Source organism: Solea senegalensis, linkage group LG3 (genome assembly GCF_019176455.1).
Source record: "Solea senegalensis isolate Sse05_10M linkage group LG3, IFAPA_SoseM_1, whole genome shotgun sequence".
Lineage (NCBI taxonomy): Eukaryota > Metazoa > Chordata > Actinopteri > Pleuronectiformes > Soleidae > Solea > Solea senegalensis.
Window position 1 is genome coordinate 227,216 of NC_058023.1, and position 20,080 is coordinate 247,295.

Consider the following 20,080-nt stretch of genomic DNA (forward strand, 5'->3'; position numbering starts at 1 on the left):
GAAAACGTTGAACCGTGTTTAACTGCTTGAACGTGAGCTGTAAAACAAGTTCACGAGCTAACATTAGCAGGATAAATGTAGCCGTCTGTCGTTTGTTTTATGAACACGACAGAAAGTCGCAGCAGTGTTACACCGTGTTCCAGGTGTGCTCACAGATAATATCATTCCCCGATTACGAGTAGAGAGGTTGGACTGGTGTTTGGTGGTGGTGCCTCACGTTCACAAATCACGATCTTGTTGTGAGTATTAGCGGTGATACGCTGTGGACACGTCACTGTGGCGTCATACATTTATCAAAAGGACTGGATTAGCCTACTCGTTAGCAAATCTAGCTTTAAATCTGAGTACTAGCACTTCACCTCCATTTTTACTATGACTCACATCTTGAACTCACATCCTTTTTGATTTGAGGAGTCTTTTTATGAGATTCTTCCGACACTGGAGTTTTTAACCAACATTAGCTTAATTAGCTCGTCATGGAGTTTTAGCCCGCTAGCTAACAACTTCAGTCGCCGTCCAGAAATGAAGCTGTCGCGTGAGAAACTGAGAAACCTGAAAATGTGGCGTGTAAATAACGTTAAAGTGTGAAAGCTAGAGAAAACAGAAAGGTAGCGGGAGCTTTGGTGTGGAACAACGTGCAGTGAAGACACAATCACACCAAACAGCAGACCGACGTTCAGGCGTGAGATGAGCGGACGATTTGGTTCAGATGAAAGTCTCTGCAGTCATCGATGACATGGAAAGTGTCAGAAAAGCATCATGATTTGTGTGAAACCTCATGGAACTCGTTTTCTTATAAACCGAGTGAAACAATTATTATATTTCACATGTGTGTAAAAAATACTTTATTATTTATATATGTGTGTAAAGTTGGTGTTTGTTTAGCAGCCTGTTTTAAACTCTAAAGTGTTTTTTTTTTTTTTTTAGATAAACCTTTGTCAGTCTAAGGCACTCTGCCCCGGGTCACTATCACTCCAGCTCCATAAATGTAGCCGAGCTCCCTCTCTCAGCGTCACCATGGACACCATCACCACCGCCGCCGCTTGTGGAGTGCTTTGTTCGCAAAGCAGAAAAATGAGAAAAGAAACGACTGAACCGACGGAGCAGGAGTCAGGCCGCGGTCGGGTTGCTGTCGGGTTGCGGTCGGGTTGCGGTCGGGCCGCGGTCGGGTCGGGTCGAGGTCGGGCCGAGGTTGAGGTCGGGTTACGGTCGGGCAGCTGAACCCTAACCTGCAGTCACAGGAGAGGAGGAGGAGGGCGACGCCGATGTGGTTCTGCTCTGCTCACTTTTCCAACAAGGACTGGAATCTCCATAAGATTGTGTTTTCTCTTATTTACAAAATGATCCCACATATTCATACTGGTTATAATATATCTATGACTGACAGATTGAGGCCCACACAGTCTCTGTTAAGGCAAAGTTCTGTCGATCTCTTTGTTCCATTCGCTCTCGTCAAAAACAGGCAAACCTTCTTTTTTGTAACATTCCTTTTTCATAAAATAGACTACGTTCTGTAGATATATATATAAAAAAGTCCAACATGGACAGCTGGTTGGTTCCTGTCGTTGTTGTATTTGCATGTTTGTCCCCAAAGAGTTTTATCCTCCGTCACAAAGCACTCACACATTCTACTGCGCTTCCATTTTTTTGTTCCTCAAAAAAGTGGATGATTAACCAGTTCTTAAGGTGGTGGGTGTCAAATATTTCTCAAAATAATTTAGAGTACAGTATCATAAATAAAATTCTAAAAGCACGAGGTCCAGACCACACCCCCCCCGAGGTTCTGACACTCGTCCTTGGGAGAATGAGGAGGAGCTAAAGGAGCACAGGGAGCTAAAGGAGCACAGGGAGCTGCGGCGGCGTTATCTGCTCAGGGTGGACGCGCCTGTGCGCAGTGAGCTGGGCAGCTTGTCAGATCCGGGGATCTTCCAGGGACCGGGAGAGACCGTGGCCTTCCTCCCTGGTACGCTGCTGCCGCTGGTGCTCTTGTTGGGCAGGCTAGGCCGACTCTCTCCCAGGCCCAGGTCCAGGTCCAGTTCCCTGGCCTTGGCTTTCCTCTGCTCGGGCTCCTGCTGCTGCTGCCAGCCCCCGAACTTACGCTCCGTGTCTTCCCTGCTGTTTCCGTTGGTGTGCAGGAGCTTGGAGCAGCTTGGAGAATGGTTGGATTCTCTGCTGTCCCCTGGATGTCTCTCCTTGGACCTCCCTCTGGTGCTCCTGGAGAGTTTGGGCTCCCCACTCTGCCCGTCCTTGCCCCCACCCCCCTCAGTCGTGGGCTGCACCCTGTGCCCCTGGTGAGTGGACCTGCCACCCTCTTGCTTCACTCTGCAGCTTCTCCTCCTCCGGCTGATGGGATCTACATTTAGCAGCTCCACCTTCTGGGGGCTCTTGGCACGCTCCGTCCTGCTGTCTCGCGGCACCGCGTCCCAAGGGACGTCCAGAGGCAGCAGGTGAGGCGGGTCAGGGGGCGGGGCCAGATGAGATGACGGCGATGGCATGGAAAGGCTGTCGACGGGAGGAGCTACTTCCGACAGGCTTGGGGAGGCTGAAGGGCGAGCATCCCATGGGGCAGGATTGTCTGGAACACACGAGCACACAGTCAGAAACAACACAGAGACAAAGTCGAGTTCAAAGCAGAGCATGCCACGGCAAACCAACGGCAAACCAACGGCAAACCAACGGGCAAAACCAAAACCAACGGCAAACCAACAACAAACCAACGGCAAAACCAATGGCAAACCAACAGCAAACCAACGCAAACCAAAAACAAACCAACGGCAAACCAACGGCAACCAAACACCAATGGTAAACCAACGGCAAAACCAACGGTAAAACCAATGGCAAACCAACAGCAAACCAACGGCAAACCAAAACAAACCAACGGCAAACCAACAACAAACCAAACACCAATGGTAAAACTAACGGTAAAACCAACGGTAAACCAATGGTTAACCAACGACAAACCAACGACAAACCAACGGCAAACCAACGGCAAACCAAACACCAATGGCAATCGTTCCAGACTAAGAGCGTCACAGTCACAGACTCCTGTGGTCTTCAAAGCCTCAGACCTAAATCTAAAACCTCGGCGGAAATTCGAAAACGGGTTTAATGAAATGGCCAACAGGGCGGAGCTTTAGTGTGAATGAAAAGCTTGGGGGCGCGAGACACAAAGCGGCACACGTCCTGAGAAGACGAGAGTCTTTGATACAGTGCAGATCTCATGCTAAACAAAAGCCCAGAAGCTCACACACAGTCACAGTCATGCACATGCACACAGCCGCCTGTATGTGTGTGTGTGTTCATGTCATCAACAACAACTACAGCTCCCTTGATTATTGTTATGCTAATGTTCTAAATGGCCCACACTTCACCTTCCACGATGCAAATAAAGTGCCGGTGAACTACGAGTGATGAAGCGCTGAGTTTGCAAACGCTGTGTTTAACCGACGAGGCCAAAGGTCACTGAGGATCCTGTAAACGACTTCCTCTGGAGAACGATCCCAAAAACCAGAGGGTTAATAAGCGACCGTGATATTTGAGGTCCGTGTCCTGCTGCTGATGGACGGCAAAACACTCAAGTCACTGAATCTGCGAGGCTGGAGATCGAGGAGAGCGACGTTCTCTAACCACGTAACACTAACCCACCAGACGCATGTGGAGAGCATCTCTGAGAGGACGTGGTCACAACAACAACAACAACAACAACAACGCACAAAACACAAACACAAAAAAACCACAGCACGGCAAAGAACAAGAGAGAGAAGAAAACATTCGTGCGGTCACAAACCGTGTCTTTAGAGTGGCCCATTAGGAAGAAATAGGGGGAGCCATGCTTGTCACTTTTCATGCACATGGAGAGACTGGAAGATACCATTCCTATAGAAGGGGAAGTAACAACCTAGACCAATCAATTAGTGACAGATCACTGAAATGGACAGAAGATAAACGAGTGTTAGTGGAGACAGAAGAGATAAAACAGGTGCATGCCACAGTCGTGTTCATGAGTTAATTCTGGAAAAGACAGCGACGAGGAAAAGAACCTGCGACTTAGAACCACGTAAGAAGACGATGTGGAAGGTTCCGACGCTTACCGTACTCTGGGACCTGCCCCGTTCCTCTCTTCAGCAGGAGACGCACACGCCGCCCTCCCGACTTGATCAGCTCGATGGCCCTGGAGTGAGTCATGTCCCGGGTGCTCTCTCCATTGATCTCAATGATCTGATCTCCAACCTGGAGGCGAGAGGAGACAGGAACGTCAAGAGCGTCAGGAACGTCAGGAGCGTCAGGAACACGAGGAGTGTCAGTAATGTCAGGAACACCAGGAGCGTCAGGAACGTCAGGAGCGTCAGGTGCGTCAGGAACACCAGGAGTGTCAGGAGCGTCAGGAACACCAGGAGCGTCAGGAACGTCAGGAATGTCAGAAACTCCTCCTGATTAAATGCTTATCCTCCTTAAAAGAAGCGGGGTCTCGCAGGATCAGATGTCGCCAGACTAGGATTAGGATTACAGTTCAAACCTTCCAGTAGAAATGATACTTTTTTCTTTCAAAATTGTAGAGAAATGAATTTCAGGGCGTCCGCGAGGAGAATTAAAGACTTCAGTTATTTGATAACAATCAGACAGACTCACCCTCATCCTCCCGTTGCGAATGGCTGGTCCGTCCTCCGCCAGCCGCAGGACAAACAGGTCCATCTTGTACTCTCGTCCTCCGCGGATGCTGAAACCGAAGCCCTTCACACTTTTCTCCAGCTCCACGGTGAAGAAGTCAAAGTCTTGCGTGAGCTGCGACGGACGAGGAGCACACGGCCTTATTAAACATCAACGCACTTATCTAATCAAATCTAATATAAAGTTCACGTGGATTTATGAAAATAGCTGTGGGAAAGTTTAATATATTAATATTAATAAAAACCTTCTTACTTGAACTGGAGGCATCCTGTATTCTGGGATGTTGAACTGTCTGCCGTCGCCGGTGATCGGTCTGTAGTCGAGCAGCGGCGGGTGTCTGTAGTCCAGCGTCGGCGGCTGCCGGTAGTCGGCCACAGGCGGGTGACGGTAATCCACCGGCGGCTGTCGGTAATCTGTGAACGGCGGCTGTCGGATGTCTGGTTTCACGTCCTGCCTCGCCTTCACCTCTGACCTGTAACTGATGCACCGGTCTTTTTCAGTCAGACTTGATTTATGAGGAAAACAACAACAACAACACACAACAACAACAACAATCCTCATCAGACGTTTAATTTGTAAGAGACAGAATAAAAAACAAAGAAGTGAATAAATACATAAAATAAAATACATCTCTATGAGATGAAAAGAACAAAAACATTTGGTTAAAGGAGACAAATATAATTTATGTAAAACAAACAGTAAAGGTCAGATTACAGAGGTCGGGATCAGACATGTCAGATTATCAATCCCAGTGACGTGGATTATTGTTCTTGTTCGGGAAACGCGACCAATCATCATTTACGACTTGAGTTCATAGGTCGTTGGGGAGGCGGGGCAAAGAGTTGTCAGTCATTACTCACAAGATTTGTGTCGATATTTTATCAAAAATACACAAATTACAAATAAAACATTTAACGGTTCAAAAATGTTTAAAAACACACTTTTTTGTTTGCGCTCCCTCACGCGTTCTTTGTGTTGTGGTTTTTTGTTTGTTATTCTGATCCAGGGGCGGGGCTTAGGAAGCTGCCCGCCGATTGGCTACTGAGTTCTGGACGCGCTGTCCGTCTCAATGGTATCTAACGTTTGTCGGATTATAAACGTCAGATATTTGTGATTATTTTGTCGGATGTCGACGGGGAAAAAGTTCTGTGGCCTTGTAAAGCGCTCTGTAAGAACAGTGCTGTGCTAATAAAGTTGCCGTGCCTTGAATCGGAGAGTGACGCCAATAGAGACGTCGTTCAACGAGAGTGAAGCGAGGTTTACAACACGCTGATAGCGGCTGAGACCTGACTGTGTGTGTCACTCACTCACTCGCTCACTCGCTCGCTCGCTCACTCACTCACTCACTCACTCACTCACTCACTCACTCACTCACTCACTCACTCACTCACTCACTCACTCGCTCACTCACAGTGTCCTCTGTATAAGAACTCTTGACAGAGCTGCAAATATGCGACAGAAACAGGACGTGAGTGTTTTACCTGCTCTCGTGGGTGTAGGTTTGAGGCGGGGGGGCGGGCGTCTGCGTCGCAGGACTCTGATGGACAGTGTTGGGTTGACTGACGGACGAGTTTGGCTCCGTGGTCGTGTTGGGCTGCGTGGTGGCGGCGGTGGCGGCGGGGGCGGGGCTGTGCTGCTGCGTCACAGGACTGTGCTTCTCTGAGCTGGGAGCTGACGGAGGATTACTGATCTCTGCACATCAACAAGGACAAGTGTCAGCTGTGAGGAGGAGACGGCGATCGCTCTCTGACGACGGCGCCTCAGACGTGTGCACAAAATACTCATCAATGACATGAAGTGTGCGTCAGAGGGCGGAGCTGCTCGGTGAGATTACAGAGATTATCATTCTCTAAATTGTTCCTGAAGAACAGTGATATAATCACCACTGTGACGATTATTACAATAATTATTCACAGAAATGACGCAAAAGCATATTTTTGGTGAAGTTGAATGCAAAGGAAACACGTGACGTGACGTCTACGTCTCAGTGTTTGCAGTTAAATAAACCCAGGAAGTTAGCATTTTGTTCCCACACTGTTTTCTTTTGTCTTTACGTTCTTTATTTCTCAGCTGTTGGTTTTGCCACGAGTGACGGTGAAGAAGAAGAAGAGGAAGAGTGTGAAACATGAAGCGTCTCCAAACTTTAAACTGCCGCCGCTCTCTCTTCATATAAATAAACACGTGAAGAAAGAAATCAGAAGAAATGATGTCAGCTGATAACATCAGGAGACTGTGACGGACGCTGACGGCGGCCTGAAACCCTGTCCCCGCGTTGTCTCACCTTCCTGTGGGATGATCCTCAGGGTCACGCTGAGGCCGGCGTCCTTGATCAGCTTGACGATGTCGGCGTGCGGCATGTTGACGATGGACTGAGCGTTCACCGCCAGGATCCTGTCGCCCACCTTCAGCTTCCCGCAGCGGTCGGCCGGGCTGCCCTCGATGATGCGTCCGATCTTGTGCGGCACAGCTGAGGGGGAGGAGTCACACAGGTGAGGAAGTGAACGCAGCAGCGACAGCAGCAGCAGCAGCAGCAGCAGCAGCAGAGTGTGTTCTCGTGCAGCTCTCACTCTCTGACTGAGTGTCTCTCATTTTGTGGTTCACCCCAGTCTTATGTAAGACGTGTGTGTGTGTGTGTGTGTGTGTGTGTGATGTGCTCATGCTCGTGGCAGCACAGCACAGATGTGTGTGTGTGTGTGTGTGTGTGTGTGTGTGTGTTTTAATGAGCGGTGGCCTTTTCTTGGCCTCGCACTCGTCAGTCACAGATTATTCCCAGTCACAGATTACGGTGATGTCATTGGTATGTCATTGTGTGTGTGAAAGGTCGCTGATGAGTGTGTGTGTGACGGTGGACTCACAGCTAGCGGCGGCCGCCTCAGGCCGGTTGAGTGAACTGATGATGACGAAACCGAAGCCTTCGCTCTCTTTACGGTTGATGACGACATCGCTTGGCTGAGTGTTGGGCGTCGACGTGCCGTCTGAGGAGGCGGCAGCGTTGCCCGCGCAGGCGTTGGCCGGCGGCGCGGCGCTGGTGCTGTTGCAGTAGGTGAAGTCGCTGCGCGGCGAGCTGTGCTGCGTGGAGGCGGAGCCAGGGCTGCGGCCGTTCTGCGGACAGGAGTCGGCTGAGGGAGGAAAGAGAGCTGAGCTTGTGCATTTATTTAGAAAAACATTTTTATCAACACTTTGATTTTGAAACTTCAAAAAGGAAAGGAAGGGAAGTAGAGTGGGCCCCGCCCTCTCACCTGCCGCCGGTGTCCTCCTCCTAATGACCAGGTTGACCTGCCCGTGGCGAGCGGCGCCGTGCATCAGGTCGATGACGTAGCGGTGCGGCTTCCCCATCACCGGGATTCCGTCCACGAACAGCAGCTCATCGCCGGGTCGCAGTCGCCCGTCGAGGTCGGCCGGACTCTTCTCGATGATCGCTCCGATCAGGATCTGAGATCAGACGCGCGGAGCGTTACAAACAGGAAGTGATGCGGCGGCGGTCACGTGAAGCGTGTTTGTTATTGGTGGTTATTATGATCAATAATCAGCTTTGTTACTTTAACAGAAAAAAGCAAAACACACCAAAGCAGTCAGAGCCATCACTCGCTCAGGGGTCAAAGGTTAAGGGTTAGGTGTACACAGTGTGTGTGTGTGTGTGTGTGTGTGTGTGTGTTAGAGAGGAGAAAATGACAGGGTTCCACGCCCATCGCCATACGAGCCTTCTCACGCGCCTCCGGACTCACAGGCTGCCCGGCCTCGTCTCCGCCCAGCACACGGAAACCGAACCCGGACTTCTGTCTGCGCAGGTGGACCTCGATGTCCTGGAACTCAGCTCCTGAAGACAGCGAGACCAGGAGAGTCCTGTTGACGAGCTCAGGCACAGTCTGCGTTTCTAAAGCTGACGCGTCCACTCTGTCGTTACCTGTGGAGTCGGCAGGAAAAACCGTCCTTGGTCCAGGTTCTGCGTGAGAAAAGAAATCAAACATGGTTTGGGACACTTTGACACCAGAATCTGTGTGTCCACGTTCGAGGAAGCATGATCACGTCCTCACGACCACAGAGATGAAACGCTGTCGCTCTTTCAGTCGAGATCGCAAAACACCAAATGTCTCAAAAATCATGTGATTGACGCGACAGTGACACCAACATGAAAATAGAACGTTATCCTTTAACCCTTAAACTCGTCACCTGGACACATTTTTGTGTTTTTGGTTTTAATTTCTAGAATATTTTATTCAGGTTGTGCATTTTTGAGTTTTTGTTTTTTATTTTTATCTTTAGTCGATTGTAAACAACAATAACTAAAATACTCACACTAACACACCTTACGCACAAAAATGTCCTCAATGAAACTCTTTAAAATGTGTTAATGTATTGATATGTATAAAAAATAAATCTGTTAATCTTTCACAAAGCCAGGCAGCAATAATCCAACCAAAAATAATCCAGTTTGCATGAAGTATAATAAAATTAATTCAATCATTGTTTTTTTTTTTTAAGACCAGGATTACATTTTTAAAAAGTCATTAATATTTGACTTGTATGGGACTGGATGGACTGACATTGGTTTCAAATAAAAACAGTTTTTAATGAACACATTTTGTTGCTCTAAGTGTGTCAACATAAAGCTTTTAAAGGTACATCTAAGAGTTAATGTCTTAAAACTACCATCACGGCATTTCCACCACAGAAACAGAACAGACAAAAAAACCCTGCGCTCACCAGGTGCAGAGGCAGTGAACACACACACATGCACACGCACACACACACTCGCACACAAACACACGCAAACACACACACACACAGTGAAGAACAAATATCTCAGCATGAATGTTCAGCGTCATCTATAAAAGTCATGAAGTGCTCACAGCGTGTGATAATACAGTTCCTTCTTTACTGCATGAGACGGGACGGTGAGCGTTAATCTGTAATCAGAGTCTTCCCTCGACGACGACGACGATGGCGACGCAGAAAAAAGATGCTGGAGTGCAGACGAGAGATGACGAGAGATGAAAAACAGATTCCAGAGTGAGCGTTTTAATCACAGCCAGCGACGCTCCGCCGGGACTCGTCAGGACTGCAGACGTTACCGTGGAAACCACACACGCATACACATTTCTGAGAAGAGACTGAGCTGCCGGTGACCACGGGGTGATAATCACAACACACACACACACACAAGGCCACGAGTGACACGACAGAAAAGTGAATCCACTGTGAACATAATCACTGATCGATCAAAGGTAAGAACAAACTAAGAAAGAAAGACTTCTTCAGTCACTGCTGTTTTCTGATTCTTCTAAAAATCAAGGTGAAGGTCACAGACTCTCACTGAAGAGTGAAGAGCTGCTGTTCAGAGGAGAAATGATGAATGATTAAAATGTTTTTACCTTCATGCTAATAAGGTAAGTAAACCCGAACCCTTCTGTATGATCTAGTTCTATTATTAGAATAATAAGCCACTCCCACATTTATGTCTGTGTGAACTGACCACAGTTTAAACTTCACCCTCGTCTTCATGTTTAAAAACATGGGAGTGAATGTGAGGTGGATTTTAAACGACAACAACACACAGAGAAGAAGAAGAAGAGTTCTTTTAGAGATTTTTGAGATTATTTTCACGGACACTCAGACTAAAAAATGACAAAACTTAAACTGTGTCAAAACTTTGATTCAGGTGAGAAAATTCGTTTAAAGTTTCAACCACGTCTCTGCGTTAAAGTTTGACGACCAAAGTGGGCGGGGTTAGGACCGTTTCCCATTCATGTGTGTGTGGCACTGAAAGCAGGAAATGTGAGATGTCAAGTTTCCCGTGGAACACTCATCGTTTTCTTTTATTGACGAGTCACTCGGACCTCCGGTACTTACGCCTACTCTCATAGATACACCTGGCCTTCTCGAAAAGGTCAAAGGGGTCGGGTTTAGCCGGGGCCGAGGCCTCGCAGGCCGAGTCTGGGACCGAGGCCCCGGGAAGACGCTGTGTTGGGAAGGGGGCGCTGTGCGCGACAATGGGGGCCGACAGGCTGCTCTGGCCCTGCTGCAACTCCCACTGCTCCAGCACCTGTGAAGCACAGCGGCACCACCAGTCAGCATCTGTGTGTGTGTGTGTGTGTGTGAGCCGTCGCCATGACAACAAACTCAAGCGTTAGAGTTAGTGTGAGTGAGTTTTGACTGTTCGCTAAGCCTGTAGTCCAGTTTCTTGTTCACCTGACTTCACAAGGACTCAGGACTCTGCTCTTTCAGAAGACGTGGCAGCCAGCGAGGACGCAGGAAAGATGAAGGAAAGATGAAGGAAAGACGAAGGAAAGATGAAGGAAAGACGCAGGAAAGACGAAGCAAAGAAGAAGGAAAGAAGAAGGAAAGAAGAAGGAAAGACGCGCAGGAAAGACGGAAAAAGACGTAAGGAAAGACGAAAGATGAAGGAGACTCAGGAACGATGAAGGAAAGACGCAGGAAAGATGAAGCAAAGACGAAGGAAAGATGAAGGAAAGACTCAGGAACGGCGAAGGAAAGACGCAGGGAAAGATGGGAAAGACGGCAGACGAAAGATGAAGGAAAGACGCAGGAACGATGAACGAAAGACGCAGGAAAGACGAAGGAAAGACACAGGAAATAGATTGAAGTGTTTTTTCACAGCCCTGACTCTGCGTCTCTTCTGATTTACCACATGAATGATCGATGCTTCGATTAAATGAATGTTTGTCTCTCAGACGTAAGACGACGCACTCGCACAGACGCTTCTCACCAGCTGATGATCCATTAAAGATGGAGAAGAGTTGTTTTTGGACTTTGCTCGGGATCCTTTTTTGGGATTAAAGGATAAGAAATAACCAAAACTGAGCCAAATGTGACATTGTCAAGCAAACGCTAACACGTGTTGATGCAGAGCCTCGCGCTGTCGTGCCTAGTTACGGTTGCTAGGCTCTGACTGGACCATCACTGTCCAGGACTGGGTTTAGTGGACAGTCGACTGCAGCTGGACAGATGGGGAGTTAGTGAGGTTAGTGTGAGGAACGAGCCTTTAGCTCAGGAAACATCAACGTTAAAGAGGAGATTCAGGTTTGTTGAGAATCGACAGAAAAGGCGACGCGTCGACAAACACACGTCTGTGAGGTGACAACAGTCAGTCACAGCCTCGAGAAGCACGACCACAAGACGCTGGCTGACGCGAGCGATGGATCCCGAGAGAGCCCACGCCAGGCGGCACGTGGCAACACTCTGACGCCCGGAATTACCGGCGAGAATAAATATCAGCTTGGTGAGAACGCCGTCAGGGCCACAATCAGACGTCTGTGCAGCTCTGATGTCCGTCTCAGATGAACTCATTTATTTTCATGCTCAGAGCACAGACTGTCAATAATCATGGACATAGAAGTAAACAGGAAGTCGCAGTTCTTCACCAGCGAGCGCCGCAAAAGTCAGCAGTTACGACGCAAACATCCGTCCATTCACAGACGGAAAATGAGATAAATGTTGTGAAATAAAGGTTAAACAAGTGAGAATGGACGTGAACGAAGGCCGCGGCGACGCTCTCGTATTACAGACGGAAAGCAGCGTCGTCCAAATATTACGACTCCGCCTTTTTGTCTCCTCTGAGCAGACATGAAGGTGAGGGTGTTAGTGAATCATCAGTGAAGTGAGTATGACTGGATCTTATTAAGAGACACAGAGTAATAATCTATATTAATGTGATTAAAATCAGTCTTGTTACCTGTTTCTGGCTCTTCCAGGTGGAAAAGTGACCTGCAATGATGAGAACACAGTATGCATAAAAACAGATGAATGGCAAAATGATAAGAAATTTAAATAAAACATGACGGTGAACGGTCAGGTGATTGTAAGTCATATGAAAATGAAAACAACACACAACCATAACAACCATAGCAACATGTTTATGTAGGAAATGTCTTGTGACCTCTGACCTTCTGCCCATTCTTATAAATACTTTTTAACTTTCAAGATCTGAACCCCAGCATCAAGAAGGGGCGAGAGACAGCAAGACAGACTGAGCAGAGAGAGAGAGCGAGAGAGAACCAAAGGAGCTGTCCGTGGTGCTGAAAGCTGGCAGACTGAATGCTAACCACCACACACTTTAGTACAGTTTCCAGGCTGATGGTGGACTCAGTCCATTCTGACATACGAGAGCAGATGATCATTTAGAATCTCTCCACAAAGCTTCAATTAAGGGTTAGTTAGTTAGTTAGTTAGTTAGTTAGTTAGTTCAAGCCAGCACAGTGGAGGGTTAGTTAATGAAGTGAATTATGAGTTAGTTAGTTCAAGCCAGCACAGTGGAGGGTTAGTTAATGAAGTTAATTAAGGGTTAGTTAGTTCAAGCCAGCACAGTGGAGAGGTTAGTTAATGAAGCACTAGTTAGTTAGTTCAAGCCAGCACAGTGGAGGGTTAGTTAATGAAGTGAATTATGAGTTAGGTTCAGCCAGCACAGTGGAGGGTTAGTTAATGAAGTTAATTAAGGGTTAGTTAGTTAGTTAGTTCAAGCCAGCACAGTGGAGGGTTAGTTATTTAAGTGGAGGTTTGCTGCTCGACGCTGGAAAGTTTTTTAAGTCTAAGTTTTTTTTTTTAAAGTCATTTAAAAAATGTGTCATTTTACTTTAGCTGAGTTACTGAGTAAAGAAATGTTGGACTGAATGAAAAAATAAAATCAAATCATGGTGAGGACAGGTGAGTGATGACGACAGGTGAATGAAAAGCACAGGTGAGCGATGAGGACAGGTGAGTGATGAGGACAGGTGAATGAAAAGCACAGGTGAGCCATGAGGACAGGTGAGTGATGAGGACAGGTGAAATGAAAAGGACAGGTGAGTGGATGAGGACAGGTGAGTGGATGAGGACAGGTGAATGAAAAGGACAGGTGAGGATGAGGGACAGGGGAGTGATGAGGACAGGTGAGTGATGAGTGACAGGTGAGTGAAGAGGACAGGTGAGTAATGAGGACAGGTGAGAAGAGGACAGGTGAGTGATGAGGACAGGTGAATGAAAAGGAAGGTGAATGACAAAGAGGACAGGTGGAGTTGATGACAGGTGAATGATGAGGATGCAGAGTGAAGAGGACAGGTGAGTGATGAGGACAGGTGAATGATGAGGACAAGTGAGTGATGAGGAATTGGCACTAATTAAGGACCTGACGTAGCCAGATAGCTGCTAACACACACACAGTGACACAATAATTACTGGTGATGACACAGAGTGCCATTGCTGGACAAATTTGAGAGATGCTTAAATATAACGAGAGGACAGGTGAGTGAAGAGGACAGGTGAGTGATGAGGACAGGTGAATGATGAGGACAAGTGAGTGATGAGGAATTGGCACTAATTAAGGACCTGACGTAGCCAGATAGCTGCTAACACACACACAGTGACACAATAATTACTGGTGATGACACAGAGTGCCATTGCTGGACAAATTTGAGAGATGCTTAAATATAACGAGTACAGACACGGTCTCTGTCGAGGTGATGTGAGTTCATTGACTGGAATGTTATCTGCTGCTAATTCACAATGAGCCGCTCACAGTTCTGTTCTAACAAGTTTACCAACTAACATAATTGTACATATTCATTATGTATTGAATCCAGTCGTGTCTCTGCCCTGGTGCTGTGCTCGTTGATGCTAGTGTTATATTGTGGCATATTCTTTGGCACAGTTTAAATCTAATCTTGAAATATTATTGACAGCAATTGTATTTTAAACGTACAGTGTACATATTACCAACAGGACGGATACTTGGTAACGTTATCACATTTGATCCCAATAACAGGTACTTTGGTACTTCTATGTTTTTGTCCTAAAATGTAACAGAAGTGTGAAACAGTGTCTGGAATTCAAAGAATGGAAAAGTTTGGTTTTGAATAACCAACCACAGGTTATCAGGTAAATAAATCAAGAAAAAACATCAATACATGCATCGATCGCACATATTTTTGAGGAGAAACAGGCATTAAGTCGGAGCTTATAAATTTGTTTTAAGATTCTAATTTCTTTTTCACTTCCCCGGCAAATATTAAATATCATATTTCTGAAATTGATTTTCTCTTCGGCTTCTGAGGATAAAAGCGTCGTCTTCTTTTAACAACGACCTGCAAAACTTCTGCTCTGTTTGCACTTAAACTGCTCAGCACATCTTAAATCTGAGCTGTGGTGCAGGAAGTAAAAAGAACTGTGCAGGGAGGCCGCAGCAGCAGCAGCAGCATCAGCAGCAGCAGCAGCAGCATCAGCATCAGCATCAGCATCAGCAGCATCAAGTACTGACCTGACTGTAATCATGAGTTATTGATGAAAAACTCGACACACACGTACTAATGTTATGTCTATATATACATATATGTATATATATATATATATATATATATACACATATATATATATATATATATATATATATATATACACACTAGGTTGGAATGGCTCAGTGGTTAAGACCCTGTGTACAACGACTTCATGGTCGCAAGTTCAACTCCACCCCTGGCAGGTTGTACTCAATTCCCTTGTTAGTCGCTTTGGATAAAAGTGTCTGCTAAATGACATGTAATGTAATATATGTATATGTGTGTGTCTATATACATATATATAGACACACACACACATATATATGTATGTATATATGTATATGTATACATATATAACTGCTCTACACTGTGACTGTTTTCTGTGTCCATGACAACGCCAAGTCGAGGAGGTCCAGTGTGTTTTTGTTCTGTCCATTTTTGACATCATGTTTAGAGTTTGTTGTTATAGCAACAGTAACATAAAATAGACATAACAGGAGGGAGGGAGTTAAGTATGTAGGTAAGTACATATTTAGTGAGTGAGGGTTAGATAGAGGATAGATGGATATTTTTCACTGGTATCTGATGTAAAGAAATGGTTGATCATTAAAATAAACGTCTCTGAACGAGCGTGAGCCACACAAACAAACGTCCTCAGCTGTTTTCTTCATGAAAGCCTGTGTGTGTTCACAGGAAGTCAAACTGAGAGTTTGACTGAATGTTCAGAGCTGGAACGAGAGGATGGACGCTCAGCTCACGGTGGACAGTGGACTAACACAAGGTGGAGGTTACACGACACGGCTGAGCCACGTCTGAAAAACCTCATCCAAGCAGGAGAGTTCATGTGCTACGCTGCTGTGAGCACAGACTGCCACTGATGTGTGTGTGTGTGTGCTCGTGCTCGTGCTCGTGCTCGTGCTCGTGCTCGCGCTCGTGCTCCTCCTCCTCCTGGCCTGTCATGTTTCAGGAAACCAACACAAACAGATGTGACACTGCAACCTGGTGTGCTGTTGCATCATGGGAGCTACGACATATCCACATTTGGAATAATGAGATGAAACACAGCATGGGTAAACACGGCTGCCATTTCTCTGCATGGGCCAACGATTCAGACGGGAGCGCTCGTTTCGACCTCCTCTGCAGCTCTGCCGCGAGCAAAGAGAAGAGCACAGACGACCTCCGACCTGTCGAGCACGTGGATGTGTGTGTGTTTATGTGGGAGATGAAACTACAGAGCAGCTAAATGTATTTGTCTTTGAAGAAAACAGACACGGATATATTCAGAGCTCACTGACACACACACACACACATGGACAAACTAACGGCCGTAAATCTACTGAGAGGGAGCGACTGACCTTTAGTGTGTGAGTCTCAGCGGCGTCTGTTACCGTTCACATTGACATGTGACATTACACCAGCAGCAGCAGCAGCAGCAGCAGCAGCAGCAGCAGCAGCAGCAGCAGCAGCAGCAGCAGCTTGGGGTCAGAAATGCCCTAAAAAGCCTCAGTACTTCCCTCAAAAATGTCTCGACCCGAGGAGAAGAAAAAGCTGAGAGGACGCTGCAGATAGAGTTTCCTCCTCCTTATTAACACACACACACACACACACACACACACACCTGTGTCGCGCCGCTCTCAGATTTAATTAAAATGTATTTTCTGTAACGGCGCTTTGGCTGAGTCATCGCTGACAGACGCTCCGCTCAGAAGAAGGAGAAGGAGGAGAAGGAGGAGAAGGAGGAGAAGGAGGTGAAGGAGGAGAAGGAGGTGAAGGAGGAGAAGGAGGTGAAGGAGGACAAGGAGGAGAAGGAGGGAGAAGGAGGAAGGAGGTGAAGGAGGAGAAGGAGGTGAAGGGAGGACAAGGAGGGAGAAGGAGGAGAAGGGAGGAGAAGGAGGAGAAGGAGGTGAAGGAGGAGAAGGAGGTGGCCACCTTTATTACAGGCAGACTGATGCACAGCTAAAGTTGTGGTTGTACAAACTGAATTATTTTCTTAATTATTTAAGACACACACACACACACACACACACAAACCCGTCGATGACCTGTCGACTCAGCAGATCACAGCCCCGCCTGTGACTCAGCACAGACTGCATCCCATAATTACGATGATCAGAGTCACTCACAGATCCAGATCTTTTACTCGTTTCATTTGAAAACAACATTCCATCTGCCACAGGAAGATAACACAGCTATGAAAAAAGCATGTCGCCACCTGTTGGTGAGGCTGAGTGTCCTCCACATGAGAGCCACTGGGGGGCGCCGTGCCACTCTCAGCTGACACACCGTGGACTCGCTCACATTTACCTGAACCACACATCTGCATGAAACTGAAGAACCTGGGTCAATCAAGTGAAGTAAAGAGGAGGTTGTTTTTCTCCCTGAGAGGAGGAGGAGCCACGCTTGAGTCAGCCATTGTTGAGCTGGACAGAAGCGTGAAGAGAATTCTGTCACAGCCACAGAAATGAGCAGTGAAAAGAAGAAGAAGAAGAAGAAGAAGATACAACAACATGTGAGACGTTCACAGCAGCTGTCGTGCGTTTGTCGAGGTGTGAAGAAGTCTAAGAAACCTCAGTCTCTCCACATTTCTACCCCGTTTGTTTGTTTGTTTGTTTGCATGCATGTGACTATTGATAAGGTAACAATTAGAAACGTGAAGTATGTATGTATGTATATTATATAGATGGCATCATGTATGGCATTCATGCGTGTCTATTAGTTCTGTCACTTTTTTACAGTTTTATAATATATAATAACAAACTATTGGAAATAAATGAAAAACCTCGGTCGTGTTTCACTTCAGCTTCACTGAAGAAAAGAAATCATTTTTTATTTTGGTTTTATTTTGGTTTTCTGCTTTTTTGCAGGAAAATGACCGGGTCGGCGTCTGTGGGCGTCGCTCAGATCCACGAGCTTCGTCCGGACGAGGAAACGTTAAAATCTTATATAAGTTATAAGTGTAAAAAGTGTGAGCCGTGAGCACGGTTATCCCACAGACAACAGTGATGCCCAAAGCCTGGGTCGGGGACCCACAGGTGGGTCATGGGACATGTTCTTTGGGGTCCTCTTGTGAATTTTCTGTATTTTGGTTTTAAAAAACATTCCTGAATGAAGACGTCGTTCAGTTGTCAAACGTCTCTTAGAAATGATTTGTTTACTAAATCAAAGATGAAGAGTGAGTGAGTGACAGGTGCAGTTTGAGTCCCGATGCGGGGTCTGGACGGTTCTTACCTGTCCCTCCTCTCTGAACCACCAGGCCGGTCTCCGCTCCGACGGCACACTCCTTGAGCAGCTCCACCACCTGTGTGTGTGTGAGTCCCTGCACCAGCTGCTTGTTGACCTCCACGATGAGGTCGCCCTCGCACAGGCCGGGGCAGCCCTGAGGCTCCAGCACCTGTTTGACCCGCTGACCCGCCGCGCTGTCCGCGATGGTGAAGCCAAAGCCGTCCATCCCTTTCACCATGGTGAGCGTCAGCAGCTCGCCCTGCGTCGCCCCCGACGACGCCACAGAGACGCTGTCGGGAGGCGTGGCGCCGGTGGTGGGCGGGAGCGAGCCGTCTAAGTTGGTGTCGCCAGGGTGAGGCGGCAGAAGCTGCTGCTGCGCGCCGACCGGGTCCTGACCGGCGTCCGTGACGAAGCGCGCCGTGCGGGACAGATACTCCAGGTAGCCGTCGTAGCCGCTCCTGCCGTTCACCATGACGGGCCGCTGGTCCATGATGCCCAGCGGGGAGATGATGGTGGTGGTGTTGTTGTTGGAGTGGGCGGCGTCCTCGGGGTCGTAGGGCAGAGGGTAACCGCGGCACAGGACCAGCGTCACGCTCTGACCGATGGGCACCGACTGGAAGAGCTTGACCACGTCGGCGTGCGTGGTTCCCAGGACGCACACGTCGTTGATGTACACGATGACATCACCTGCAGGAGACCAGATAGCTTTAAGTTTTCTGACAGTTTAAAGAGGTCAGAGGTCAGGGCAGTGACGATGGTTTTATTCTGTCAGTTTGTTTTCTCCTCTCGACCACACCCATGCTCACTGGCCCTCAGGTCAGTGTGAAGTTTAAGTTTTTTTCTCTGGAAATGGAAACACACTTATCTTATGATATCATGTTCTATTGAAGAAGATCTGAAGTCAACAAAGACCTTTTTCAAACCAGGAGACTGAACAACACTCGGACTTCCTGGCGAGCTTCAAACCAGCAAACAGGAAAACAAAAACCACTTGTTCTTCACGGTCGTTGATTGGAATCAGCTGCAAAAACCACACTGGGTTCAGCTTCTGTCCTCTGTACCTAATAAAGCGGTCAGTGAGTTAAATGTGCTGACAGTCTGGGCCGAGACATCTCAGTGACACTTGTTACAAATCCAGTGAATTTGTGATTTAAGTTTTAAATCAAAGCCGTTTATTAAACAGCCGCTCGATCCTGAAACGCTGGGATTTGACTCTTTAGGCAAAGTCACGTCCGTATTTTTGATTCAAGGCTGTGTTTAACCAGTTTAAACTGGAAGAATGTGGGAAATAAAAGAAACCAGAGTTAATATCAGTCTCCTGCTCACACATGACTCGTCCTCTCGGCCTAAAACACATGAAACTAAATATACAGTTCAGGGCGCCGCCGTGCAGACGCCACGCCGGGAGAGCGCGAGGCACGACTCGCGTTCGTCACCTGGGACGATAATGAAAACCATTATTTTCTAATTGCAGGTATAATTGCTGTGTTGTTTGGAGTTGATTGGTCGGTGATTGTTCCTGACCTCACTAACCACATGCTCGTCTCAGTGAGCTCACGTCTCAGCGAGCTCACGTCTGGAGCAGCGAGCTCACGTGTCAGCGAGCTCACGTCTGGAGCAGCGAACTCACGTCTGGAGCAGCGAGCTCACGTCTGGAGCAGTGAGCTCATGTGTCAGCGAGCTCACGTGTCAGCGAGCTCACGTCTGGTTTTCTCCTCTGGTCGAGACGTTTTTGAAAGCGGTGCTGAGGCTTTTTATTTGTGATGTTAGCAGCTCTCTGCTCGCTCTGCTGACGTCTCCCGCGTTGAAGCTGAACCAGTTTTATCAGTTTGAAGAATCCGATCATCTGCCGTGTATAAATGTAGACAGGTGTTTGTTTACAGAACGACAAAAGAGAAATATCTCCTCCAAGAGTTTGCTCCTCT

At 47.4% G+C, this 20,080-nt stretch overlaps 1 protein-coding gene across 5 annotated transcripts in view; it reads right to left on the reverse strand.

Annotated features, from left to right (window-relative positions):
• Positions 1 to 892: 892 nt before the first annotated feature.
• LOC122765899 (membrane-associated guanylate kinase, WW and PDZ domain-containing protein 2-like) overlaps positions 893 to 20,080 on the reverse strand; it is a 45,162-nt gene continuing 25,974 nt past the window's right edge. The window contains exons 9-21 of one of the 5 annotated variants that reach the window (XM_044020375.1): positions 18,162 to 18,842; positions 12,362 to 12,393; positions 10,519 to 10,711; positions 8,573 to 8,611; positions 8,370 to 8,485; positions 7,908 to 8,100; positions 7,524 to 7,787; positions 6,950 to 7,135; positions 6,150 to 6,360; positions 4,921 to 5,146; positions 4,630 to 4,782; positions 4,092 to 4,230; positions 893 to 2,575 (exon numbers count right to left, since the gene is read on the reverse strand). In XM_044020375.1, coding sequence (XP_043876310.1) covers positions 1,863 to 2,575; positions 4,092 to 4,230; positions 4,630 to 4,782; positions 4,921 to 5,146; positions 6,150 to 6,360; positions 6,950 to 7,135; positions 7,524 to 7,787; positions 7,908 to 8,100; positions 8,370 to 8,485; positions 8,573 to 8,611; positions 10,519 to 10,711; positions 12,362 to 12,393; positions 18,162 to 18,842 — 3,146 coding nt within the window. In that variant the 3' untranslated portion in view covers positions 893 to 1,862. Of the gene's footprint in view, positions 2,576 to 3,787; positions 3,899 to 4,091; positions 4,231 to 4,629; positions 4,783 to 4,920; positions 5,147 to 6,149; positions 6,361 to 6,949; positions 7,136 to 7,523; positions 7,788 to 7,907; positions 8,101 to 8,369; positions 8,612 to 10,518; positions 10,712 to 12,361; positions 12,394 to 18,161; positions 18,843 to 20,080 lie in introns of all 5 variants that reach the window. The other 4 variants (XM_044020377.1, XM_044020374.1, XM_044020373.1 and 1 more) reach the window with 4 other exon arrangements.